Genomic DNA, 26,338 nt, shown 5'->3' with positions numbered 1-26,338 from the left:
AGGTTCAGGGGGGGTGGTCTGATGTCCGAGGTTGTGGCATTGGTGGGACGGAGAGTAGAGTGTCAGCTTAGGCGGTCCAAAAAACAGACCTGATGGGTCGAGGCAGGTTGGTTGTGATGGATGCGTTGTGCCCGGTGCAGTTGGTGAGGAAGTTTTGCGGCTTGGGGGCGGTCCTCCGGGCCTGCTGTTATGGCACGTGGATGGGTCTTGGTTTGTCTCGTTACCAGTTTGTGGCCGTGCTGAGGAGTTGTTTGCGCTGTGCGGGGGAATGCCCGGGAGATTATGGACCTCATTCCTTCAGGATCGGGGCGGCTGCGGAGGCTTCGCGTTGTGGCCTGGATGATGACATGGTGAGACGAATCGGTTGGTGGGAGTTTTATCGTTTTTCGGGGTTATGTGCGCCCACAGTTGTTGTCCCAGGGAGGGCTTTATGGAGTAGTTGGTTGTGGCTTTGTCGGGGTTCCTTGCTAAAATTTGGTGTTGGTGGGGTTTGTTTGGTAAAGTTTCTGTGGTTGTAGGAATCTGCCTGATATGGATTCTGGGGCTCTCCTTCGTGTTCTGGGGGGCCCGTCGGGCCGATGCTCGCCTGAATGGTCGGCAGTTGGGTGGACAGATCGCTTGCGTTGGTCAAGTGGTTCGGTGTGCGGGGCATGGAATGGAGCAGGGTCGTGACGGAGTTTGAATACTATTGCAGGGTGGATAGACCTCCGAACGTGTTGGTTTTTGCACGTGGGGGGGGAAATGACTTGGGAGCGCGGGCATCACGTGATTTGATCTGGGACATCAAGATGGATCTATTGCGTTTATGGACCAGGTATCCGGGTTTGATAGTGGTATGGTCGGATTGTGGCCACATTGGTGTGGAGGGGGGCACGGTCAGTTGAGAAGCTGAATCGCACCCGGGCTCATGTGAACAGGGTGGTTGCGCGTTTTCGTGCGGAGAAACGGCGGTATTGAAGTGTGACGTGCGGATCTGGAGTCGCCAAAGTGGCAGTTTCGAAGGGGTGATGGGGTTCACCTTACTGAGATTGGTTCTGATCTAGGGGCCTTGGGTTTGCGTGATGGTGGAGCAAGCCTTGGGTGTGTGGCGGGTCCAGGCCACGTAAGGTGTCACGTGTCCTGTCCTGTGGCGGGGGTAGGTCTGGTCCAGAGGCGGTTGTAAGGGATTGGTGGCTGGACTGAGAGGCACTGTCTTGGTATGGTGTCTCCGGGTTCCGGTAAATTGCAGGCACGGGGTTCTGCAAGGTTTGGGGGGTATTAATCCACGGGGTGATTAATACCTCATCTCTGGGTCGGAGTGTTGCGGCCAGGGATATTGGTGGAGGAAGTGGTTTCTGGACCGGGCCTACATGGGGTTACATGTACAGTTATTATTTATGTGTTACCTATTATTTGTTTGGGGTCGCCCGTTGGACGGCGCCCCCTTGTGTTAGTATGTTAATAATAGGTAATAAAGGCTGCTGTGGCCATTTGTTTAACCAAGTCACATGCAGTCGGTGTGTTATTTATTAGGTTAAGTGGGTATACTAACCATCACGACCGGAGAATCCTTCCTCAGTGGTCAAGAAAGCCATGGACCCCATAGGGGGGAGGGGCGACATGACCAGAGGGAAGGGAGGGAGTGAGGGGTTAATAAAGTGAATTAAAGGGCATTATGGGCCCTTATAGGGGATTGGTGGAATAGGGTCACTGTAGGGTGGGGAGGGGGCTAGTATATAAACTATAGGGGAGGGGTCTTACCTTCCTTGTGACTCCGGACAGTAAAGGATTCCCGCCCACCCGCCCTTTGTGTTTTGCAAGTTCGTTTTGGCTATGTTTGTTTTTTTAAAAAAAAAAAAAAACAAAATGAGAAAATGGAATGATGCGGTTTTAAAAAAAAAAAAAAAAAGGGAATACAGGTTAAAAGAGTCGTATGTTCTGTCGCAGCAGCGGGGGTAGGTCTGGTCCAGAGGCGGTTGTAAGGGATTGGTGGCTGGACTGAGAGGCACTGTCTTGGTATGGTGTCTCCGGGTTCTGGTAAATTGCAGGCACGGGGTTCTGCAAGGTTTGGGGGGTATTAATCCACGGGGTGATTAATACCTCATCTCTGGGTCGGAGTGTTGCGGCCAGGGATATTGGTGGAGGAAGTGGTTTCTGGACCGGGCCTACATGGGGTTACATGTACAGTTATTATGTGTTACCTATTATTTGTTTGGGGTCGCCCGTTGGACGGCGCCCCCTTGTGTTAGTATGTTAATAATAGGTAATAAAGGCTGCTGTGGCCAATTTGTTTAACCAAGTCACATGCAGTCGGTGTGTTATTTATTAGGTTAAGTGGGTATACTAACCATCACGACCGGAGAATCCTTCCTCAGTGGTCAAGGCCACAACCTAGAAAAATAATTTATTTGAGACGCCGTATTCTTTGCTGGACCCAGTGCCATTTTCAGTGATCGCATAATTTTTTTCTATACGCCTTTTGGATCACGTTTTTGAACAATTTTTGCTCGTTTAGGCTGCTTTCACACTACGTTTTTTTTAACATGCATCATCGTTTTTTTTAACACAAAAACAGATCCAGTGCAAATGCGTTTTCATTTCAATGCATTTGCAATGGACTCGCGTCAACATGCGTTCACCTGCGTTTGCGTGCGTTATAGTGAGGATCCAGCGACTTGCAGTTAAACTTTTTTCAAAAACGCTACTTGTAGAGTTTTTAAGCTGCGTCCAAATACTGCAAATTGCTGGATCCTGACTAAACAGCACGCAAATGCATGTGAATGCTGGCATGCTGATAGACAGGATCCTGCTTGCTCTACTGAGCATGCCCAGAAACCAGCCTGGCGTGATCAGTCTCTCTCTCCCCCTCCCTCTCCCTCTCTCCCCCCTCCCTCTCTCTCCTCTCTCTTCCGCCTGAGAGCGGAGGACGCTCGTAACCAAGGTAAATATCGGGTAACCGCGGGCTTACTTACCCGATGTTTATCTTGGTTACGTGTGCAGGGAGCCCGGCTCCTAGCAGCTGCAGACGCTCGTAACCAATGTAAATATCGGGTATCCAAGCAAGTTACTCGATGTTTACCTTAGTTACGAGCCTCCGCAGCTGTCAGATGTCGGCTCCCAGTCTTTCACGTTCAGTTCCCCTCACTCCCGATCACATGACTCCAATGCCCGCCCATAAACTTAAAGTGGCAGGATCCTGCAAAATAACACATGCGTTTGCATGCGTTTTTCTTTGCAAAAACAGGATCCGCTTTTGCAGCAAAAAAACGTTCATGACGCATGCTAAAAAAACGTAGTGTGAAAGCAGCCTTGTTAGAACAAATGTGCACTTTTTTTATTTCAGTTATTATATAAAGTATTTTTAATGGGAAAAAAAACATTCTTTATTATTTTTTTTTTACATTTTATCCCGTTCTTGTAAGTAATATCATTTTACAATTACCACCAGATAATAATTTTGGCCAACGTTTTGTAGTAATGTGTCCATCCTGGTCCTCATCTTTTAGTAATGTCTTCATCCTGTGGTAATGTGCCCATATATTCCCATCCTGTAGAAATGTACCTCTAGCGCCCCTGAAGCCATCAGGGTGCTACAAGGTTCTGCATCCCCACCAGGGAGTAAGGCCTACCCCCTTAGGTACCCAGAACCCCAGTGCCGTTACCACCAAAAACCCAGGTAATCCCAGTTTTCCCCAACAATCAGCCATACAATGATACCCAGCTAGGGTGGGACCATGGATGGCCGCCTAGAGATGGAGCCACTCCAGTCCACTAGTTGACCAGGAGGAAGGGGCAGACTGTGGAGAGTAGTCGGGAACACAGGAAATCAGTAGTCAGCCTAACTAAGTCTAAGACAGTGAAGGTGGAAGTGAAGTGACTCCCTGACTCGGGTTGACGGTGACCTGGTACCCAGGAGAGGTAGTTGCCGGTGGTGTACGGTGGAGTACTCCCAGAACTACGCATCGACTGGGTACAGGACCCTAGGACAGGAAAGAGCTTCAAGCCGACCTGTTAACACCTGCACAGCAAAGGGGACCATCAAGGACCTCGCTAACCCTAAAGAATCCGAAGACGTAGTAGAAAGAGAGAGCCGGGGACAGAACCAGAGACTCTATCCCCACAGGGTTCACGCTACCGTCAGGCGGACAGCGGTGTATAAACCACAAACTGGGGACCCCCAGTGTTCCATACCACGGGGACCCACTTACCAGAGACAGATGCAGGGGAAGAAGGTACCAGAGAACCAGACTGGCACTGGGACAAAGGGAACCTGGAGGCGAAACCAGTCGGCCTCAGGCAACCAGTTAACACCTGAAAAGTGAATGTAAACCAGTTGCACTGAATACCTGTCTTGGACTCCTTCTTCCGACGTCTACTGCACCATACACCTGCTGGGGTAATACCTTACTTGCGGAGGGCCCAAGTCATCAGAGCTGCACATTCCATCAGCCCCAGCAAAGCCTGCCGCTGCGGCTCCGTACACTTAGCCGCATCACCACAAGTAGCATCACAAATAACTTTATTCACAAATCCCCTGTAAATATCCTCTATTACAAAAAGGGCCCAGGGCACGGAACCGAGAACAGCCACCACCGTGACACTTTCAATAGAGACACTGCCCAAGACCGAGTACCCCATATCCCTGGGTGCTACATACAGATATATTCCCATTGTAGTAATGTGCCCATATTGTCCCCTGTGGTAGTGTGCCCATATTGTCCCCTTGTAATAATATCCCCTGTTGTGATGCTGTTCACATACAAAAAAAAAAATTCTCACCTGTTCTCCATTCCTTCGGTGTGCTCTTACCACATGGCTTCTAGGTGCACACAGGCACCTGGAAGCCATGATGATTGCTGTCCGGTACACAGGGAAATTTTGGGAACGATTTGCGGCACTGTTCTCCTCACATCTTTACTAACGGCAGCCGCTGGCCAATCAGAATACATCCACGTTAGCTGCTGGCCTCTGATTGGCCGGCAGCTGCCATTAGTAAAGATGTGCAGAGACATACTTATCTGCGTGGCGCTGCAAATCATATTCACCTGAAGGAAAGTTCTGATGGCGGCGGCCCCGTGTACTAGCCCGCAATCGTTACGGGATCTATGTGTCTGCGAGCCTCGTGTTGAGACCTTTGTTTTAGATGATTATCTTCTGTTACTGCAAATTCCTCTGTTGATACATGTATCACATCACTGATCTATCAGCAGCACGTGACAAACACAGCTCAGCTCTGTACTGCCTAGTCATTACAAGCTCAATTGTAGAAGAGCTCTGGAGAGTTGAGTTCTGCTAGGAACCAGATTACAATGAATTAACCCCACACAGGCTGCTATAATGTATTTGTAATATGTAAATGGGAGAAAAAAGAGGGCTTCAATAACAATGGCTGAGCTTTTGAAGACAAAGCCTTTATAAGCTTCTAATAGCAATGTTATATATTTATTTATTTGCAGTTATGCTTTAGTTTTACTATGCTTTGTGGGTATATAACTGGAGAAAGTCTATTCAGTATCTACTGTATATACGAATGTTCTATGGTACCTTGAAAAAGTATTAATACCACATGAACTTAAATGTATTTTATGAGATATACCAACGCAAAGTTGCACCAAAAGAGAGGAGAGAACGTACTTGGTCCGCGCTGTCATACGAGTTTTGAACACATTAGTTCTGTGGTTACTTCTCCTGATGAAGGAGCATGGTAGCTTTGAAACACGTTGAATATAACTGCATTGTATCCTCTGTGTCCTGGACCTCTATATTGTAGACTCACACGGCAACATGGACCAAGCATATTCTCTTTCTCTGTTTTAATCCTGTACCCTGGTGTACACGCGTGCATTTGCAGCAGCCTACATGTTTAATGTTGTGTATGATACAACTGAGCGAGGTGAGCACACCATAATTACTGATCCTATATTCATCGGATAAGACCCTATTGCGCTCTTTCATTCCATAGAACTTATTTTTCAACACAAAGTAGGAAGTATTTGTGAAGTGTAAAGGAAATGATACATGATTTCATAAATATTTTAAAAATATAAAATTTGAAAATTGACATGCATTTGTATTCGGTCCTCTGTAGTTTGATACCCCTAAATAAAATCCTAAGTAACCAATTGCCTCCAGAAGTTAATTTAAGTAAATTAAGTCCACCTATGTGTAATTCATTCTCGGTATCACTACAGCTGTTCTGTGAAGACCGGAGAGGTTTATTTGAGAACATTGGGGAACAAACATGACAAAAAAAAACAAAGAACACACCAGACAAATCAGGGATAAAGTTGTAGAAAAGTGTAAAGCAAATGTAAGGAGATGGACCTGTTGCCCATGTTTCCCCTTGAAGACACAAGTACTTGTATGATGTGTAATGTGTATTGTGACATGTGTTATTAGCGTTGGATTGTATTTTGCCAGACAGGATGAAGAGTTAGAATTAATGTTTGGGGCTGGCCCAGAGTGGGAGGGGCTAAAGTGAAGGGACAGAGACTTTTTCCTGCCAGAAGTTTAGACTGAGCCCTGCATGCACTAAAAGCAAACCTAAGGTCTGACTAGGGAGCAGAGCCACATGACCTGTGTGTCCCTGACGTGCATGGAGACTGAGGCAATGGATAGCGTGATCCTAAGTAAAGAGGAAGGAAACCGGACAGAAGGATAAAGTGGTCAACCGGAGACGGGTCCTGGGACAGGACACATAGCAGTACAGCTCCGAGTCTAGAATTCTGAGAGGTAACCGGCCAGGACGGGACAGAGAACGTGAGACGGAGAGAGTGCCCCAGCCGGGAGTTCCAAGACATCTTGAGCTAAGCTTAGCTAAGCTAAGTCCTGGCCATATTGGGAAACTAATTCCTTTTAAGAGGAAAGAGGACTAACTGGAAAGTAGTACTGAGCTGGGTTGTGTTGAAGGCAGCGAATCAGTGGAACCAAAGTTCAAGGGAGTTAAAAGAAAGGAATTTACATTGTGGGTGGAAATGCTCCATATTGTGAAGGAAATTATATTTAAGCTTTGTACCCATTATCTACTGTACATAATCCCCACCATTACCATTTAGTAAAGTTTATTTTTGAATAGGGGGTCTCTCATTGAATTGTTGAACATTTGGTCCTGGTCAGCCGAAGTCAGCGGCCTTCACAGGATTAGGGCCCCCATAGCTCAAGTCCATAAACACAGCCAAGACCCCCGCCTTGATCAAATCTACAAATCTGGCCTCTATGGAAGAGTGATGAGAAGAAAGCCATTTCTGAAAGCAAGCCATAAATTCCATTTCCACTTTGCATAATGCCATGTAGGGTACCCAGCAAGTATGTGGAAGAAGGTGTTCTTGTCAGATGGGACTAAATTAGATCTTTTTGGGCTAAATGTAAAATGCTATGTCTGACAGAAATCTCACATTGCACATCACCATGAAAACACCATCCCCACCATGAAACATGGTGATGGCAGCATCATGCTGTGGGGATAATTTTATTCAGCAGGGACAGGTGTTACGGGGCTGGCGGCTCAGGAGGCAACCAAGTGTCCACCGTGCTATGGATAGAATATAGCTGCTGAGAGCCCAGAGAGCTGGACGGACAACTACAGACTTCAGTATAATAAGGTTCAAATTAATAAGGAGCTGTCAGTGTTAATTCACAACGACACTACCAAGAACAGCCATGGGGACAAGGCAACCAACCACGGTTGAAATAGAAGCGCCTATAAAAGCTCAGAGATAAAGATGCAGCAGTAACACCTCTAATCAGCATGCAGGTGTACCTGCTACAAATAATAAAGTTCCGGTGAACTGCACACTTAACCAGTGTGGTCACCGGTAGTAACTACATAAGTAACGCAATATTCAAACAACCTGCCTAGTTGCGGTATTCAGTACGCTTAACCAGCGCAGACACTGGTAGTATCTGAAGGTGGATGGAGCTAAATACAGAGCAATCCTGAAGGAAATCTTGTTAGAGGCTGCAAAAGACTTGACACTGGGGTGTAGGTTCATCTTCCAGCAGGACAACGACCCAAAACATACTAAAGTTACAATGGAATAGTTTAGATCAAAGCATATTCATGTGTGTAAATGGCCCAGTCATAGCCCAGACCTAAATCCCATTGAGAATCTGAGGCAAAATTTGAAATTTGCTGTGTACGGATGTCCTGGATGTGCAAAGCTGGTAGAGTCAAAAGACTTACAGTAGTAATTGCAGCAAAAAGTGGTCCCACAAAGTATAGACTCAGGGGGGCTGGATACAAATGCACATCACAATTTTCAGATTTACATTTTTAAAATTTTTATATGACATAATACATGGTTTTCTACACTTCACAAATACTTACTACTTAGTGTACCAACTTAGTTGGTATATCACATAAAATCCCAATATAATACATTTAAGTTTGTAGGTGTAATGTGGAAATGTTCATGAATACTTTAAGGCACAGTATGTACTAACTTTTGGTGGTTTTCTCAGCCACACAGCAATGTTCAAACGCTGTGAGATTAGAAAGCAATGATCATAATTATTTTGTTAGTTTAGAAGTCACCCCTCCCGTTTCACCCCTTCTCACCTTGCCCTCCTTCCTCCTCCCTCCTCACCTAGCCCACCTCACCTTGCCCTCCCTACTCCCTCCTCATCTTGCCCCCCTCACCTTGCCCCCCTCTCTCCTCACCTTTCCCCCCTCCCTCCTCACCTAGCCCTTCTCACCTTGCCCTCCCTACTCCCTCCTCCCTCACCTTGCCCCCCTCACCTTGCCCCCCTCCTCTCCTCACCTTGCCCCCTTCTCTCCTCACCTTGCCCCCGTCCCCTCCTCACCTTGCCCTCCTCCCTCCTTACCTTGCCCTCCTCCCTCCTTACCTTGCCCTCCTCACCTAGCCCTCCTTCACCTTGCCCCCCCTACTCTCTCCTCACCTTGCCCCCTCTCTCCTCACCTTGCCCCCTCTCTCCTCACCTTGCCCCCCTCTCTCCTCACCTTGCCCCCCTCTCTCCTCACCTTGCCCCCCTCTCTCCTCACCTTGCCCCCTCTCTCCTCACCATGCCCCCCTCCTCTCTTCACCTTGCCCCCCTCCTCTCTTCACCTTGCCCCCTCTCTCCTCTCCTTGCCCCACTCCTCTCTTCACCTTGCCCCCCTCCTCTCCTCCTCACCTTGCCCCCTCCTCTCCTCCTCACCTCCGTCCCCTCCTCATCTTGCCCTCCTCCCTCCTTACCTTGCCCCCCTCCTCTCCTCATCTTGCCCACGTCCCCTCCTCATCTTGCCCTCCTCACCTAGCCCTCCTCACCTTGCCCTCCCTACTCTCTCCTCACCTTGCCCCCCTCTCTCCTCACCTTGGCCCCCCCCTCTCTCCTCACCTTGGTCCCCCCTCTCTCCTCACCTTGCCCCCCTCTCTCCTCACCTTGCCCCCCTCTCTCCTCCTCACCTTGCCCCCGTCCCTCCTCTCCTTGCCTCCGTCCCCTCCTCATCTTGCCCTCCTCCCTCCTTACCTTGCCCTCCTCACCTTGCCCTCCCTACTCCCTCCTCACCTTGCCCTCCCCACTCCCTCCTTACCTTGCCCCCCTCTCTCTCCTCACCTTGGTCCCCCCTCTCTCCTCACCTTGGTCCCCCCTCTCTCCTCACCTTGGTCCCCCCTCTCTCCTCACATTGGTCCCCCCCCTCTCCTCACCTTGCCCCCCTCTCTCCTCACCTTGCCCCCCTCTCTCCTCACCTTGCCCCCTCTCTCCTCCTCACCTTGCCCCCGTCCCTCCTCTCCTTGCCTCCGTCCCATCCTCATCTTGCCCTCCTCCTTCCTTACCTTGCCCTCCTCACCTTGCCCTCCCTACTCCCTCCTCACCTTGCCCTCCCTACTCCCTCCTCACCTTGCCCCCTGTCTCCTTACCTTGCCCCCCCCTCTCCTCACCTTGCCCCCCTCTCTCCTCACCTTGCCCCCCTCTCTCCTCACCTTGCCCCCTCTCTCCTCCTCACCTTGCCCCCGTCCCTCCTCTCCTTGCCTCCGTCCCATCCTCATCTTGCCCTCCTCCTTCCTTACCTTGCCCTCCTCACCTTGCCCTCCCTACTCCCTCCTCACCTTGCCCTCCCTACTCCCTCCTCACCTTGCCCCCTGTCTCCTTACCTTGCCCCCCTCTCTCCTCACCTTGCCCCCCTCATCTCCTCACCTTGCCCCCCTCTCTCCTCACCTTGCCCCCTCCTCTCCTCACCTTGCCCCCTCCCCTCCTCACCTTGCCCCCCCCCTCCCCTCCATTTCTGCTTGCTACAATTTCTATCCTTTCTATTCCAGTAGTAGCTACAAGGTTACCCAATAGTCAAACATTATAAAAAGGACAAATAGTAAATGAAGGTGACCCACAGACATTTAATATTTAAACGGAAAAAGTTTCCTTTCTCCCTGATTACAGAAAGGAAGGACGTGTTTGCACTACGCTGTAAGGAAAAGGTTCACATTCTTGGACTACCTGCTCATTGTAATCTTGATGCCCGTTATGCTTATTGGATACGTTATCATGGTGAGTCCTGGAGAAATAGACATTGGTGTATTTTCATAAGTAAAGCACATTTTACTATACGTATGATCTAATGTCATTTGTTAAGGACAGGAAGGACACTTTTTATGATAACCAATTGTAAGTAATCTAATCTATCGCCAGGTTTTTCCTTTATAATCTGAGAGCAGCAAAATGCAGAGACAGAGACCCTGATTCCAGCGGATCGTCACTTACAGATCTGCTTAGTGCAGTTTCGTTAAAATCCCTGTTTTCTCTGCTACAGATCAGTTCTCTGAATGTATAACCCCACCTACACCACTGATTGGCAGCTGTGTACAATGTGCATTGGCAGAAAGTTGCTGATGTGTTGTGGGGGCGGGGTTACACAGAGCAGGGGGATTACGTGGCATGGCACAACTAGTCCTCTACTGATAATCTCCTGTTAATAAGACCATGATGATTTTTTTGTTGTTGTTTAACTGCAGGAAGCAGCCCAGTAAGTGACATATCTTTGGAATCAGGCTTTCTGTAAATATAGTATGCCATGCTCAGATTAAACCTGACAGGTCCAATATGTGCCCAGAACCACGAGCAGTTCTGGGTGCATTTGGCTAATCCCTGCCTAACTGTCCCTGTATACACTAGAATAGATAAAGAGAGCTTTAGAAAAAGTATTTCTAAAGATCTTTTACCGCATACTAATGAGCGTGGTGACTAATCCCCTGGGCGTTAGTTCCCCTGGCTAGTCGGCTCCATTAGCATGTTAGTACACCCCTGTTGGTGTGCTATGATGCTAATGAATGTGCAGCGTCACAGGATGATCTCACTCACCTCTCCTCTGTTGTTTCCTACAACCATTGAGTTATGGCATCTTAGACTCCTAGGACATTAGACTTGCAAACAACTCAAGTGCACAGTTTAGATCCTCAGTTTTTGTATCAATGTTCAGGTATCTAAAGGAGCCAATATGCATTCACCCAGAACCTTCCACTCAGTGTAACCTATATCAGCAGCCAAGGCCAAAACCACTGAAAACAAAACTAACAAAAAAGTACTTTACTTTAAATGAAGATGCATTAAAGGGAACCTGTCAGCAGGGTTTTGCTATCTAATCTGAGAGCAGTATATTGTAGGGAAAGAGACCCTGAATCAAATTATGTATCACTTAGATTACTGGGTACAATGGTTCTGACAGAGTTTTTAGATTTAGCAATGCAACAGAGCTGAGAAAGCTGAACTTGACCATACCAGGCTCTGTGAGCTGCTCATCACAGCAGGGGTCGTGCCAACTAGCTGACCTAGTCCAGCAATGATAATCTCCTGTAGCTAAAACAAACATTAAAGGTAAACCGCACACGCTATAAAAAGAGAAGCATTGCTAAAATCTGTCTGGTAACCCATACAGCACGCAGTCGTCAGATTACATAGCAAAAATCTGCTGACAGATTCCCTTTAATTGGTAAAACATAGGATATGGGGGAAAAAGTAATTCTGATCATTGGCATATTTATATGGGGCAATGAGAAAATCACTTGTCCAAATGATTTAATGGCCCATGTAACTGATCCAACTGATGAAGAACTGAAAACAATCCACAACAGGAAGGAATCTATACTATGGGCAATGCAGCAGTTCCTTAGGGGTGAGATCATAACCGAGGCCAACAACCCAGAAACTGCATCATGCACATTTCCTTAATCTTTATTGAGCAGTGAATCGCCTGCTAACAATTATGCAGTAACGATAAATCTTTGGCTGCCGGCATTCGCCACTATGGATTTTATTATTGCTGAAAAGATATCCCTAGCTCTCGTTAGGTATAATAGGAAATGCAGAAATCTAAGTGATGAACCAGCCACAATCAACTTTACAGTGTTCGATAGCAAAATTACAAAATTGCCGTACTCTAAAATGTATAATGATATGTTGTGTATATTGTGTGTTCCCTGTGTGCAGATATCAAAGACCAAACAAAACGAAAGACTGATTAGACTCTTACTGGACTCGGGGGTCAATGTCAACGCCACAGATTCTGTAAGTCCCAGCATGACTGCTGCGGGAGTACTGCTCATGCCTCATTTCTATGGTTTTACTAGTCCTATGCATTGTCTTAACTTACCAGTAATGTATTCCCTACCTCTGCTGCTAATTTTAATTTTGCTTTGACATTTCTCCCTCCCCATGAGAACGTTTATTTTTAGTGGGACAGGTTGTAGTTTTGAATGACATCGTCCATTTTACCATATAATGTACACTAAAATGTGAAAAAAATCCAAGTGGGAATGAAATGGTGAAAAAATAAAATGAGATTTTGCAACACCACATTGGGTTTTGTATTAATGGTATGGTAAAAATGACCTGACAATATGATTGTCCAGGTCAGTGTGAATTACAGCAATCTTGGGTGTATTCGTATATACACCAGGTGCTCCCCGCAAGATTTCAGAGAGGTGCTCCCCTCACTGACCCCAAAACAGGTTGGCATAAGTTGGTGCACAGGGACTACCCATCGAGGTACCTCTGAGCTGAAGGTAGACTTTATTATAAAAAAAGACATTGTTAGTCAAAGTGTACTTAAGCAGTTTAATTATAAAGTTAGTGTGCTTGGAATTGTAGACCTCTGAAAGCCAAAAAGTAATCAACAGCTTCAAGATCTCTATCATGGGGTATGGAGGAGTAGAGCGCCTCGACGTCAATGCTGGCTAAGTTTTTTTACTTTATTTCTCCACCTACAATACACTCCCCTGAAGAATCCTCACTACGAAGGTGGAAACGTGTTGGGAGGGATAGCTTTCCTTTATTTCTGGAGTTATTAGAATAGCATTACACCTGGGTCTTAAGGCAGGGGTCAACACATGGGCACAACAGGAATTTTTATGGCCTCCTGTCACCTAGCCACCTCCAATTGGTGTCCATGGATCTCTGCAGACCATTAAACCATTCAATCACAACTATTCTTACTAAAGCTACTGTTCGAGTAACTAGCAAATATGAATTACCGTATTTTTCGCTTTATAAGACGCACTTTTCCTCCCCAAATTTTGGGAGGAAAATGGGGGGTGCGTCTTATAAAAGCGGTAGCGGGGGGGGGGGGTCCTGTCTGAAGCGATCGGGCGGGTGCCTGTGGCTGCATGCAAGCGGCCGGGTACCTGTACTTGCATGCAGCGGCAGCCGGGTACCCGTGGCTGTGTGCGGGCGGCAGCGGGTGCTGTGTGGGGTCGGCAGCCAGGTACCTGTGCTTGCATGCGGTGGCAGACGGGTACCCATGGCTGTGTGCGGGCGGCAGCCGGGTGCTGTGTGCGAGCGGCAGTCGGGTGCCCGTGCAGGTACCCGGCTGCCGCCCTCACACAGTCACCCATCTGCCGCCCGCACACAGCCATGGGTACCCGGCTGCCACCGCACGCAAGCACAGGTACCCGGCGGCTTGTACGCAGAGTGGGCGGGCAGCCTGCTGGCTGCCACTCTGTGCATGCGGGGCGGGCGGCTGTGCAGCTTACCAGTTGTCCGCGGTCCCACTTTCAAATGATGGCGCCGGTGGAGCTCTTGGATGAGAGCTCCATCTGCGCACGCGCTGCTCCGGGAGTCAGCGCGTGCGCAGATGGAGCCCTTGGATGAGAGCTCCATCTGCGCATGCGTCGCTCCGGGCGCCATTACTTGAATCGGGACCGCGGACACACTCCACCACTGAGCCGTCGCCGCCGCTCCCACCACTGAGCCGCCGCCGCCGCCGCCGCCGCTGCCACCACTGAACCGGGACCGCGGACACACGCCACCACTGAGCAGTCCCTGCCGCTGCCACCACTGAGCAGTTGCCGCCGCTCCCACCACTGAGCCGCCGCCGCCGCCGCTGCCACCACTGAACCGGGACCGCGGACACACGCCACCACTGAGCAGTCCCTGCCGCTGCCACCACTGAGCAGTTGCCGCCGCTCCCACCACTGAGCCGCCGCCGCCGCCGCTGCCACCACTGAACCGGGACCGCGGACACTCACTGCACCGGCCTGCTGCACGGCTCTCATGCCACGGCTGCTGCCGCCACCACGGACCCCACGGATCCTGCCACCGCGGACACCACCGCGCCTGCAACCACGGACGCCACGGCACCTGCAACCACGGACCCCGCTGCCACTGACCTGCCGCGCCTGCCAGCACAACCTGTGCCTCCTGTGACCCCGCTTCACCACCACTGCTGCCCCCCTCCGGTAAGAGAACATCGGAGTATAAGACGGACCCCATTTTTCTTTTTTTTACCTTTTTTTATGTCTAAGTTTGGGGTGCGTCTTATATTCCGGTGCGTCTTATAAAGCGAAAAATACGGTAAGTGGAAGTATAATATCATATGTTTTAGGGTGTATAGGCCTACATAATAATAATAATAATAATAATAATTTTATTCATTTATATAGCGCTATTAATTCCACAGCGCTTCACATACATTGGCAACACTGTCCCCATTGGGGCTCACAATCTAGAGTCCCTATCAGTATGTCTTTGGAATGTGGGAGGAAACCGGAGACCCCGGAGGAAACCCACGCAAACACGGGGAGAACATACAAACTCCTTGCAGATGGTGTCCTTGGTGGGATTTGAACCCAGGACTCCAGCGCTGCAAGACTGCAGTGCTACCCACTGAGCCACCGTGCCGCCCCCATATGGTTTTGATACATTTATGTTCCCTTTCTTGTGTGTGCATGCCTTTGGGTACTGCCTTGTGAGGTTTTTTATGAGATTATTAAAGGTTATGTTTTAATAGTCTCTCTCTATGCTAATTATATACTCTGCTTAACCATCATCCCACCCCTGACCAGCTGTCTGGTTACTCTCATTCCAGTTTTTTCTTTTTTTTTTTTTAAAAAACTCTCCCTGCCTGTGTCTCATCAGTACTTGTGTACTAAGCTGTTCTGGCCTCTTTTGGTCTATGAGCTATGTGGCAGTCTCTATGGCACTATCTTGGCACTTTACTACATCCTCTCACACTTTACTTTCTTCATTCGCAGCTCGTTCTCTCTCTCCTCCTGCATCCCATTCTATTTGGCCAAATGTATATTTATTATCTATCCTAAAAGGACTCTGTCAGCTGGATTTCATCCACAAAACTATTTATATGCACATGAAGCTCTTTCGAAGACCAGTCCAGTGATACCTTTTACATGGACAGACCTTTCCTTCATTACTTAGAAATCTGCATTTGAAATTATATACAACTTAGTCTGAAGGGCTATAGTAGATCTGAAGCCTCTGTCGCTACAGCTCTATTCTCCGCCCAGCAATGCCTCCTTCTACTTGAATGACAAATTTTCTGCCTAAACTCACCCAGCATAGAAGCTGTTGGTCAAGCAGTAGGAGGCATTGCTGGGTGGGAAATAGAGCTGGAGTGACTGAGCCTTCAGATCTAGTAATAGTTCTGCAGGCTAATTTGCATATCAAATGCTCATGTCTCAGTAATGGAGGAACAAAATGGGGCCATGTAAAGGTATTGTTGAACTTGTCCTTGAAAGAGCAATAGGAGTCTACAGTTTGTCCACCCATATCCTGTCCACTGCCATTAACTTGAGAATGGCGGCAGCTATAGGCATATTAGTGGTGTCTAGGTATAGTAAAGTAGCCATGCGCTACACAATGAAACCACCTATAGCGCCACCTGGAGGAAAACGGAGTTAGCATTTCTATCTCGAAAACTGAATGAGATAGAGAAAAAAAAGTGAAATAAATTGTAGGGCATTATCAATTCAATACGAATCAACACCTTGCATACAGAAATGCTATAATATGAAACCCATGACCCCCCACCCCCCCCCCCCCAAACATTGAATGCTGGTCACATACATAGCGCTCATTTAACTTTGATGCTCAAAGTGGCCACCGTCAGCTGCAATGCACATCTGGACTTTGGACAGCATACTGTATCTTGCTGCACGTTGTGCAATATGGTAGGTGACACATTTGCACAAGCATCTTTGATACGTCGTCGTAGGTCCTGCAATGTTGGTGGAGGGGTCGCATACACCTGCTGTTTGATGTGACCTCACAGAAATAAGTCCAATGGGGTCAGGTCACTCCACACAGCCACCATACCCAATGACTTGTAGGTAGGTCTCCATGAGGTATCGCTTCACGTCCGCAGCCTTGTGAGTTTTACACATTCTAATCATAGCATTTCTGTATGCAAGGTGTCGATTCATATTGAATTGATGATGCCCTACAACTTTGTAACTCACTTTTTTTTCTCTCTCTCTTTCAGTTTTCAAGATAAAACTGCTAACTCCGTTGTTTTCCACCAGGTGGTGCTATAGGTGGTTTCATTGCGTAGCGCGTGGCTACTTTACTATACCTAGACACCACTTCTATGCCTATAGCTGCCGCCGTTCTCAATTTAATGGCGGTGGACAGGATATGGGTGGACACACTGTATAAATACTGCGCAGTGGGAAATCCTGCTGACAAATTTCCTTTTAATATGTTCATCAGACACATTATGTATAGAGGGGCTTATCAAACCTTTTTGTACCATGTCCTCTTGAATATGGCAGTGAAAATGGTAGAACAAATAGTGTGTGTGTGTTTGTGTGTGTGTATACTGTATGTATGTATGTGTATATAATATAATATATATATTTTTTTTTAAATTACTTTTAATCCATATTCAGGTCTTAACCTCATGTAACATCAGCTCGCAAGTGTATCATCTGGCTAATCGTGATTTACAGGCTCTAGTGATCTCATGCACCTAAAGGAGCACATTAGAGAGCTGAATATGGTTCAGTTTCATTGTGTGTTAAGTGCATCATTTTGCATGTGGATGTAGTAATTGAACATAAGGTCCCTAAAGCAACACAATCCCCTCCTCAGAGGAAACTTAAAAGGCATCATTCTAACCCCAGGACAAAGATTACATTCAATCTGAGTGAATCATGCTCAGCGTCACCATCTGCTCATGATGGGTCTCTATCAAGTGTGAGCCTGTATTTAGCCCAATACTTCCGTTCCACTGATGAACTCATAGGAAAATGGCACAGAAATAAAGCAAACCCTGGCCAGCAATTTCACATTATATAGATTCTGCTTGCTTAGATCCAGCTGTTAAGTCTTTAGAGCAGTGATTTGTTGGGTGACAAAATGTGCAAAAAGCTTTCCCCCAGAACAACAGGTGCAAAATAGCTCATACCGGCCAAATCAGAGACCTAGCTGTAGACAACAATGTTTGGGGGTTCTCGCCCCTCGTCAATTTAGATGATTGGTGTGTGGCTGAACGAGATGACTTAGATGCAGCTCACGGGAAATTCAACTCGGTATCAGAGTTGCCAACTTGACTTTTTATATTTTTCTGGACAGCCTAGGAAAAAATCATGGATGGTCAATGTTTTTTTACGGACACATTGTAAAACCATAATAAATCAATGTGATTATAAGTGATCCATGTCTCCAGCTCATAATTCTCATATGACGACCTCATCTGCATTCAGTGGAAACTGTAAAATATTAGTGTCAAAATAATCTGTAGGACTTCTTGAAGCTTCAAAGAAAATCATAGATGCCTTAAATTCTTTGCGGACAAGGCAAAAAAGTGGCCTATTTTTACGAACTGTCCTGAAATTTCTAGACAGTTGGTGACCCAGCTTCCCATAGACACTTATTTTGAAGCCAATGCTCCATCAGTATACAGCACTGTGTCCGGATTTTTGCCTCCCATCAGTACAGTGCAGGAGACTTCTTGGCTTGGCTGCCCACGGTCCAGAAATTCGACAGTCCATAAAAATAATGCACTTTTTTGCCCTGCCTGTAAAAGAAATTTAAGGTGCTCATGATATTTTTGAAGCTGAAGAAACTTATGCAAATTATTTTGACTGTAATTATCATCATTTTACAGTTTACAGTGAATGCAGCTGATGTTGACTCGCCCCAGGGCTATGGGGTACTCTGTCACGGGCGGTATACTACTGGGACGTGTCACCTGGTGGCCGTTGCTCGGTTCCGTGATCCTGGGGGTTGCTTTAAAGCGGGCTATATACAGGGGAATGTTTAATAAAGTTTATGTCGTGACGCCACTTTCGGGTTGCATTTATGGGGATAGAACCGCCGTTGCAGTCTCTCCGCTTGGGCTGATGTTGACGGCAGCCTGGATGGTGGGCCCTCCGCAAGTAGGGCTGGGGCCCCAGGGGGTAGGTGACGGAGTTAGGCACGGAAAGAAGGTAGGCCACACAAGGGATTGCAGTGTAACTGGTTCTCTTTACGCACAGTGGTTGGTAACTGGTACCCGGAGGAAGGCTGGTGTTCACCTCTGGTTCCCTTAGTCCCAGTTCCGGGTTTGTGACCTGGTGGCTTCTTTCCCCTGAACCTTTCTCAAGTTGGTGCGTCCCCGTGGCTTGGAGCATCTGGGGGTTCCCTCCTCTGTGTCTCTCAGTCTCTGGTTCGTACGCAGGCAGTGTGAACCCTATAGGGTTGGTGTTCTCCCGTTACTGCTGGTGCCCTCGGTCTTCTAAGGTCAGTGAGGTCCTGGATGGTCCCCTCACTGTGCAGATTTTATTAGGTCTGCCTGGAGCGTTTTCCTAACCTAGGGCTCTGTACCCCATCGGTGCTATGGTTCCAGGAGTACTCCGCCTTACTCCACCGGCAACCCCATGCCTGGGTCCTCATCACACTCCAGTGTTAGCGCAGTTACGTTCGTTCTCTCTCACATCCACTTACTGTCTGTCCGTCCCCTCCCACCTGGTTGTCGTCTAGTGGACTGGATCGGCTTCACCCCTGGGTGGCCATCCATTGGGTCCACTCTAGTCTGTCACCAGCTGTGGATGGGGAAAAACTGGTATTTTAATGTGTTTTGCTGTTACCGGCACTGGTCTTACAGGTCCCTGGGGGTAGGCCCTGCATCTTTGGCTGGATGCAGTACCTTATAGTGTCCTGATGGGTTCAGGGGCGCTGCAGTGTCTACATATCAAAATAATGGACTGTAGATATGGATCCCTTATAATCCAAATGATTTATTATAGTTTTCCAATGTGCCTGTAAAAAAATATTGTCTGTCCATCACTTTTCAAGCTGTCCAGAAAAAATAAAAAGTCAAGTTGGCAACTCTGCTACTTGGACGAATTAAATTAAGTTGGATTGCTTCAACAAGAGCCAGTATGACTCCTGAGCTGTTTCCAAGACATATGATTCAACCAACCATTACCCTGCTCTGTATTAGTGAGGGCAAAAAAACCCAAAAACCTCTTAAGGATGTGTGCACACCTTGCGTTTTTATCGTTTTTTTTAATGTGTTTTTGAGTGCAGATTTGTCACAAAACTGCAAGCAAATCCTGATGCCACCAAAGTCAATGAGAATCCTGAAGTGTAGAACACGCATTTTCTCTTGGTGCAGAAATTAATCTGCAGCAGGTCTATTCTATCACTGTTTTTGCAGCATTTTTCACACATTGATTTCACTTTTAAAAGCGCATCAAAAACGCGAGATTTGCCGACGCCTTTTCCTTTCCAAGAGATGCAGAAACGCTGCAGAAATCACTGCAACCCAATACTCAACATGTGGACATACCCAAACAGTGCTGTATACAGATGGGTCTCTGATTTGGTTAGTATAACCTACTTTTTGAGGCAAAGCACTATGGAAACTTATGCAAAAAGGTCTTCATATTGAGCTGAGTATATGATGCTTTAATACTTTTGCACTATACAAAAAAATTGTCAACATTTTTATTTTTATGTGCCTGTATGAAAGTTTACTTTATAATTATGGGACCAGTTTTAGTTTTTGTTGGTAATGTTTTTGAGATATAGGAGGACTTTTTTTTTCTTTTTTTCTTTTATTCTATTCCATTTTTTGAGGTTGGATGAACAAACACTGCTGCAGGGTTTTCATTTTATTGGCATGGGTTATGAATGACCTTTTATAGCTTGATGTTTTGGCTAACCATTGGGAAATACTGATTTACCAGTTGTCACAATCAGTACCCTACTCTATGAAAGCGCAGTAATCACCAGGATTTTCCTATATAACCTAAAGCCAGTGCTATACTGCTTTAGTATAGCTGATTCTATGCATACCTTTAGTTGCCAGCTTGGAAGTATAGGTTTTGAAATACAAGCAAGTAAGTTTGTAAAATAAGCAGATTTTTGTATGACAGCAGCTGCCGATCAGCTGATAGCTGGGATGGGTATTCATAGTAGTTCCCGTCCTCTACCTGTTGTTCCTCCCCCTGTAATTTGTGCTAATTCTATTATAGAAACTTTTTACTAAGTGACTAGAAGGACCTGTGCTGATGTCATACCCATGTGACCAGTAGGGGTGAGGCCTCAGTCAATCAGAAAAATAATGTTGGTACCTGGTATCAGCTATGTTAGCTGAGGTCCTGCCCCTTCTGGTCACATGAGTATGACATTAGCACTTGGTAAAACAATTCTATAATAGAATTAGCATACATAACAGATGGGGAGGGGAGAACGGACAGCCGGGGGGAGGGAATTACTATGAATACCCATCCCAGCTATCAGCTGATTGACAGCTGCTGTCCTTCAAAAAGCTGCTCATTTTACAAACTTGCTTGTGTTTCAAAACCTATACATCCGAGCTGACAACTAAAGGTATGTATAGAATTAGCATGATAGTGCCAGTATAGCACTGGCTTTAGGTTATTTAGGAAAATCCTGGTGATTGGTGCGCTTTAAGCAGAACGAAAAAAGGCTATAAAGAACTTCTGCATATTTGTAGGCCCCCGAAATCCACGTAATTACACAAATAATAGATGATATCAATATAAGCTGTGTACAACCACAACTGATGAATAGTAATGGTCAACAAATATTCATTATTTCATTTTTTTGTTATTTTTTTCCTCTTTTAGGAAGGAAACACAGCCCTCCACTATGCATGCAAGATGAAGAGTCAAAGTATCGTACCAATTCTTCTTGAAGCCAAAGCTGATCCCTACATTAGAAATGAAGTAAGCTTGAAGAAAATGTTGCATGCACTTGGATTAATATAACAGATAATTCATGTACTAGGATTCTTCTTATCAAGGGATAATTAGAGAAACTTGGAAATGTTGCTACTATTTGCTTGTCTAGTCATGCTACCACCTAGGGTAGAGCTTCGACAATGGTTGTCACCAATATAAGAAAAAAGTGGACGCTGATTTTGTCAAATATAGACTAGACTGACAATTGACACCACTCTACATCCAGCGACCATTTTTATAAAAACAGTAATAGCCAGCATATTAGTTGTCACCCTACATTCACAATGACCAACGGAAAACTGTAATGTTTTTATTATTGTGTATGCTGAGAAGAGCGGTGGTATCAATACCGGCGAACCACACGAGTGTGCGCCAAGTGCACCAACATTGAGTCTGTAAATAACGGCCAGGTCAAACGATGCAACAATGTAAGCATATTTATTAATTGTGAAAAATGTACTAAGCAGTATGTCATTTAATACATTTGGTGCATTTTTAGACTGCCCTAAAGTCAGGAAAAAAATATGATCAGGGAATTTTTTTAATCTTATGCCAAATTTTGCACAAAATTTATCTAAATGTTGCACTGTGTATGTTGAATTCCGATCAATACAAGAACTTGTAAATGGAATAACAAACACCGTCTGACTGTCAGATCTTTAGATGGAAGAGAAGACACATTCATCACAGCTAAAGGGAATGATAATATACGGTAATAATATCACAAATTTGTATTTCCGCATCCATAAAAGGTAGAAACTAGTAAAATCTCCCAATATTTGATACAATTAGTAATAAAGTAACAAAAATGTTATTGCTCTTCTTCATAGATCACTTTGCCCTTACAGAGAATTTAGGTCATTGATTTAAACTTGTGGGAGCACGTAACCTTGAGAATCCCATTAAATTGCAGAATGGAAATGGAGGAATCCTCTTTTTCTCGCTTATATAGCGCCATTCATTTCTACAGCACTATACAGACATTATCTGTTAAAGTTATTGTCATGTGACAGCTCACTTGTGATTTGAATATTTGTGGTCAAATGCCTTTTTTTTTCTTTTTTTTCTTTTCAATGGAGCATTGTGAATCCTTACAGTGTATAATATACAAGACAAACTGCTCATATTCTCTGTTACTCTTTCCCACAACATTAAGGTAATACCCTGAAATCCCCTTTAAAAAATACTATTCATAAAAAAATATATAATTATATACACTTAAGTCAATAAAAATTTGGACAGTTACACGGATTTGGGCATTTAGCGGTTCACCAACACATTAACAATCATTATATCAACATAGGCGTAAAGCGCAGACTCTCCGCTTTAATTTGAAGGTATACACATTCCAGCTTGAGAAAAGGTTTAGGAATTATAGCTCTTTATGCAGCTGCCTCTTTTCAAAGGACCAAAATTAGACAATTATTTCAAAAGCTCTTTAATAGGCTGCATGGACTATTCCTTTGTTAATCCATCATCAATTAAGCAGGTAAAAGGTCTGGAGATGATTCAAGGTGTGGCATTTGCATTTGGAAGCTGTTGTAGTGGACCTACAAAATGCAATCAAATGAGCTCTCAGTGGAACAGAAATAGACTATCATTAGGCTGAAAAAAGAAAAATTCATCAGAATTAACTGAAATGTCAGTAGTAGCCAAATCAACAGTTTAGCACAGTCTGCAAAAAAAAAGTGAACTGGGGAGCTTGGAAACTCAAAAAAAGTGAAGAATAGTGAAGGGCAGACTCGCAAGTAACTGGCATAGGTGGGTCTACCTGGATTTAACAAAAAAAAAATATACCCAAACAGTCTGGCCCTTTAAAGATGGCTGTAGAATTGCTAGGGAGATATGAGTAAGCGCGCTATACTTACCAAGTTTCCAGCGCAGCTATAACTGCTACCACGGCCACTCACTCTTCTTCCGAGGCCGCTAATTATTCCTCACCCATATTCACTGCTTCCCCCTTCCACCATCTATCGTATGTGAGTGGTTGCAGTCAGACACACTCCTAGCCTGAGTGACAGTGTCTGACTGCAACCAATCACAGACCTTGTCAGGGGTCCCTATCGTGAAAGAGGGTGTTCTTTTGTCTTTTATTTTAAATAAAGGATTTTTTTGTGTTTATTTACTTTCACTTATATATTAGTAATGGGGGTCTCAGGCACCTCCCATTACGAATGTATGGCTTAGTGGCAGCTGTGGGCTATTATTAACCCCTTATTACACAGATTGCCACCTCACGAGGGTAATCGGGAAGAGCCAGGTAAAGCGCTAGGCTTGTCACATCCAATGGATGTGACAATCCTGGGTGGCTGCAGGCTGCTATTTTTAAAGCTGGGGGCTCAGAATAACCATGGATCTCCCCAGCCTGAGAATACCATCCCCCAGGTGTCAGGCTTTATCATGGCTGGATATTAAAATTGTGGGGGTGGTGGCAACCGCACATTGTTTTTTTTTTAAATTATTCATATTTAATTAAATAATTAGAAAAAAATCTGTGTCCGGTTCCTCTTATTTTGATACACAGCAAAGAGAAGCACATGGCCGGGGGCTACAACCTGTAGCCATATGCTTTATCTGTGCTGGGTATCCATATGGGGGACCCTACGCCAATTTTTTATTTTTATACCACGATAGACACCGATCGTGATTGGATTATTTTTACTGTATGATCAACCCACAGACTGGGTCTGTGATTGGGAACGTTTGACACACTACCACTCAGGGTAGGGGCCCCATCTGACTGCAACCAATCACAATCACAGTTGGGTGGGGAAAGCAGTGCATATGCATGAGCAGGATTGAAAATGAATGGGTGGCCACGATAGCAATTACAGCCGCGCTGGAGCCTCGGTAAGTATAGCACACCTGCTCCTATCCCCCTATCCCTTCTACCACTATTTTTAATTGCTGGATTTTGGTCCTGATAGACTTATATGGGGACCAGTGTCCGGCCAGATATCCGGAATAAATTTCAGGCCGGAACGGGATTTTTCTTTTTTTTTTCTTTTAAATCCAGTTAGGTCTTCCCATCACTAGATATGACACTCAGATTCAATGTAATGCTGAGTTAATATGTCCTGTAATCATCGTTCAAACAGATCCAGCAGCAATCCGTTGGTAAAAAGTTATAAAAACACAACTTTGTTTTGAAAAATTTTATTTTTGCAAGATCTGCTTTTTTTTTTACATGGGAGTCTATGGAAAAGAGATACATTTACTAATTACCTAAACTGTTGGCAACAAAAGTGAGTACACCCCTAAGTGAAAATGGCCAAATTGTGCCCCAAGTATCAATATTTTATGTGGCCACCACATAATTATTATATACCATTATTATCAAGCATTGCCTTAACTCTATTAGGCATGGAGTTCACTAGAGCTTCACAGGAGCCACTGGATCCTCTTCCATCCTCCAAGATGACACCATGGAACTGGTGGATGTTAGAGACCTTGGGCTCCTCCACCTTCGATTTGAAGATGCCCCACAAATGCTCAATAGGGTTTAGATCTGGAGACATGCTTGGCCAGTCCAGCACCTTTACCCTCAGTTTCTTTAGCAAGGTAGTGGCTTCAGAAGGGAGGGGATCATGCTCTACTTCAGTATATCACAGTACATGTTGGCGTTCATGGTTCCCTTAATTAACTGTAGCTCCCCACAGCCAGCTGCTCTCATGCAGCCTCAAACACATGGCATTGCCCACTTGATTGTAGGCAAGACACATTTATATTTTTTACTCCTCACTTTATTGCCACTCTACATGCTTGACACCATCTGAACTAAATAAGTATATTATAGTCCCAGCAGACCACAGGACATGGTTCCAGTAATCCATGTCCGTAGTTTGCTTTTCTTCAGCAAACTGTTTGCGGGCTTTGTTCTGAATCATCTTTAGAAGAGGCTTCCTTCTGGGATGACAGTCATGCAGACATATTTCATGCAGTGGGTGGCATATGGTCTTAGCACTGACAGACTGACCCTCCCAATACCCTTTAACCTCTGCAGCAATGCTGGCAGCATTCATACGTCTATTTTGAAAAGACTACCTCTGGATAGGATGCTCAGCACATGCACTCAACTTCTTTGGTTGATCATGGCGAGGCCTGTTCTGAGTGGAACCTGTCTTGTTAATCTGCTGTATGGTCTTGGCCACCGTGCTGCAGCTCAGTTTCAGGGTCTTGGCAATCTTCTTATAGCCTAACCTAAGACCTTGTAACACTGAGTCACATCACACTGAGGAAGGAAAATGGCTAATTGGGCTATTTTCACTTAGGATATACTCACTTTTATTGCCAGCAGTTACACATTAACGACTGTGTGTTGAGTTATATAAAGATCATCAAACTTAGTTAATACAAGCTATATATACACTGACTTCTTTACATTGTATCCAAGCATCATATCTACAGTGTAGTCCCATGAAAAGATATAAAATACTTAAAAAAAAAAAAAGTGGGTGTACTCACTTTTGTCATATACTGTACATACACCTACAGAAGAAGGCCGTGTACAAGAACTATGTTTGGGCCTTTTTGCAGCCCAGTAGCTTATCAAAATACAGTGGAACCTTGGATTACAAGCATAATGCGTTCCAGGAGAGTGCTCTTAAACCAAGTTACTCTTATATCAAAGCAAATTTTCCCATAGGAAATAATTGAAATTTAGACAATTCATTCCACAACCCAAAAATATTTACTGTATTTATACAAATGTATTACAGTAACACAAAATAATGTACTGTATTCCTATAAAATTATTACAGTACACTAATGCAAAATATTGAGAGAGGGGAGCCAGCACGATCTGAAAATGGCATGCGTCATATAAAAAGTGCAAATTCACAGATTTATTCCAACTGTACTATAATATAAATTGAGATTTTTAGCAAATAATTGATCAATTCTTTGAGCCACCCCTGCCAACGTCACGGCAAATCTCAATAGGG

At 45.4% G+C, this 26,338-nt stretch overlaps 1 protein-coding gene across 2 annotated transcripts in view; it reads left to right on the top strand.

The window, feature by feature from the left end:
• The window catches only part of ANKRD22 (ankyrin repeat domain 22), a 107,700-nt gene that overhangs the window by 79,710 nt on the left and 1,652 nt on the right, over positions 1–26,338 (top strand). For both annotated transcript variants that reach the window (XM_075348740.1, XM_075348738.1), the window contains exons 4-6: positions 10,357–10,464; positions 12,400–12,477; positions 21,282–21,380. In XM_075348740.1, the coding sequence (XP_075204855.1) occupies positions 10,357–10,464; positions 12,400–12,477; positions 21,282–21,380 (285 nt within the window). The remainder of the gene's footprint in view (positions 1–10,356; positions 10,465–12,399; positions 12,478–21,281; positions 21,381–26,338) is intronic.

This window comes from Anomaloglossus baeobatrachus, chromosome 5, assembly GCF_048569485.1.
Source record: "Anomaloglossus baeobatrachus isolate aAnoBae1 chromosome 5, aAnoBae1.hap1, whole genome shotgun sequence".
NCBI classification, from domain to species: Eukaryota; Metazoa; Chordata; class Amphibia; order Anura; family Aromobatidae; genus Anomaloglossus; species Anomaloglossus baeobatrachus.
The sequence above is the reverse complement of the archived record's forward strand: the minus strand, read 5'-3'. Positions and strand labels throughout refer to the sequence as shown.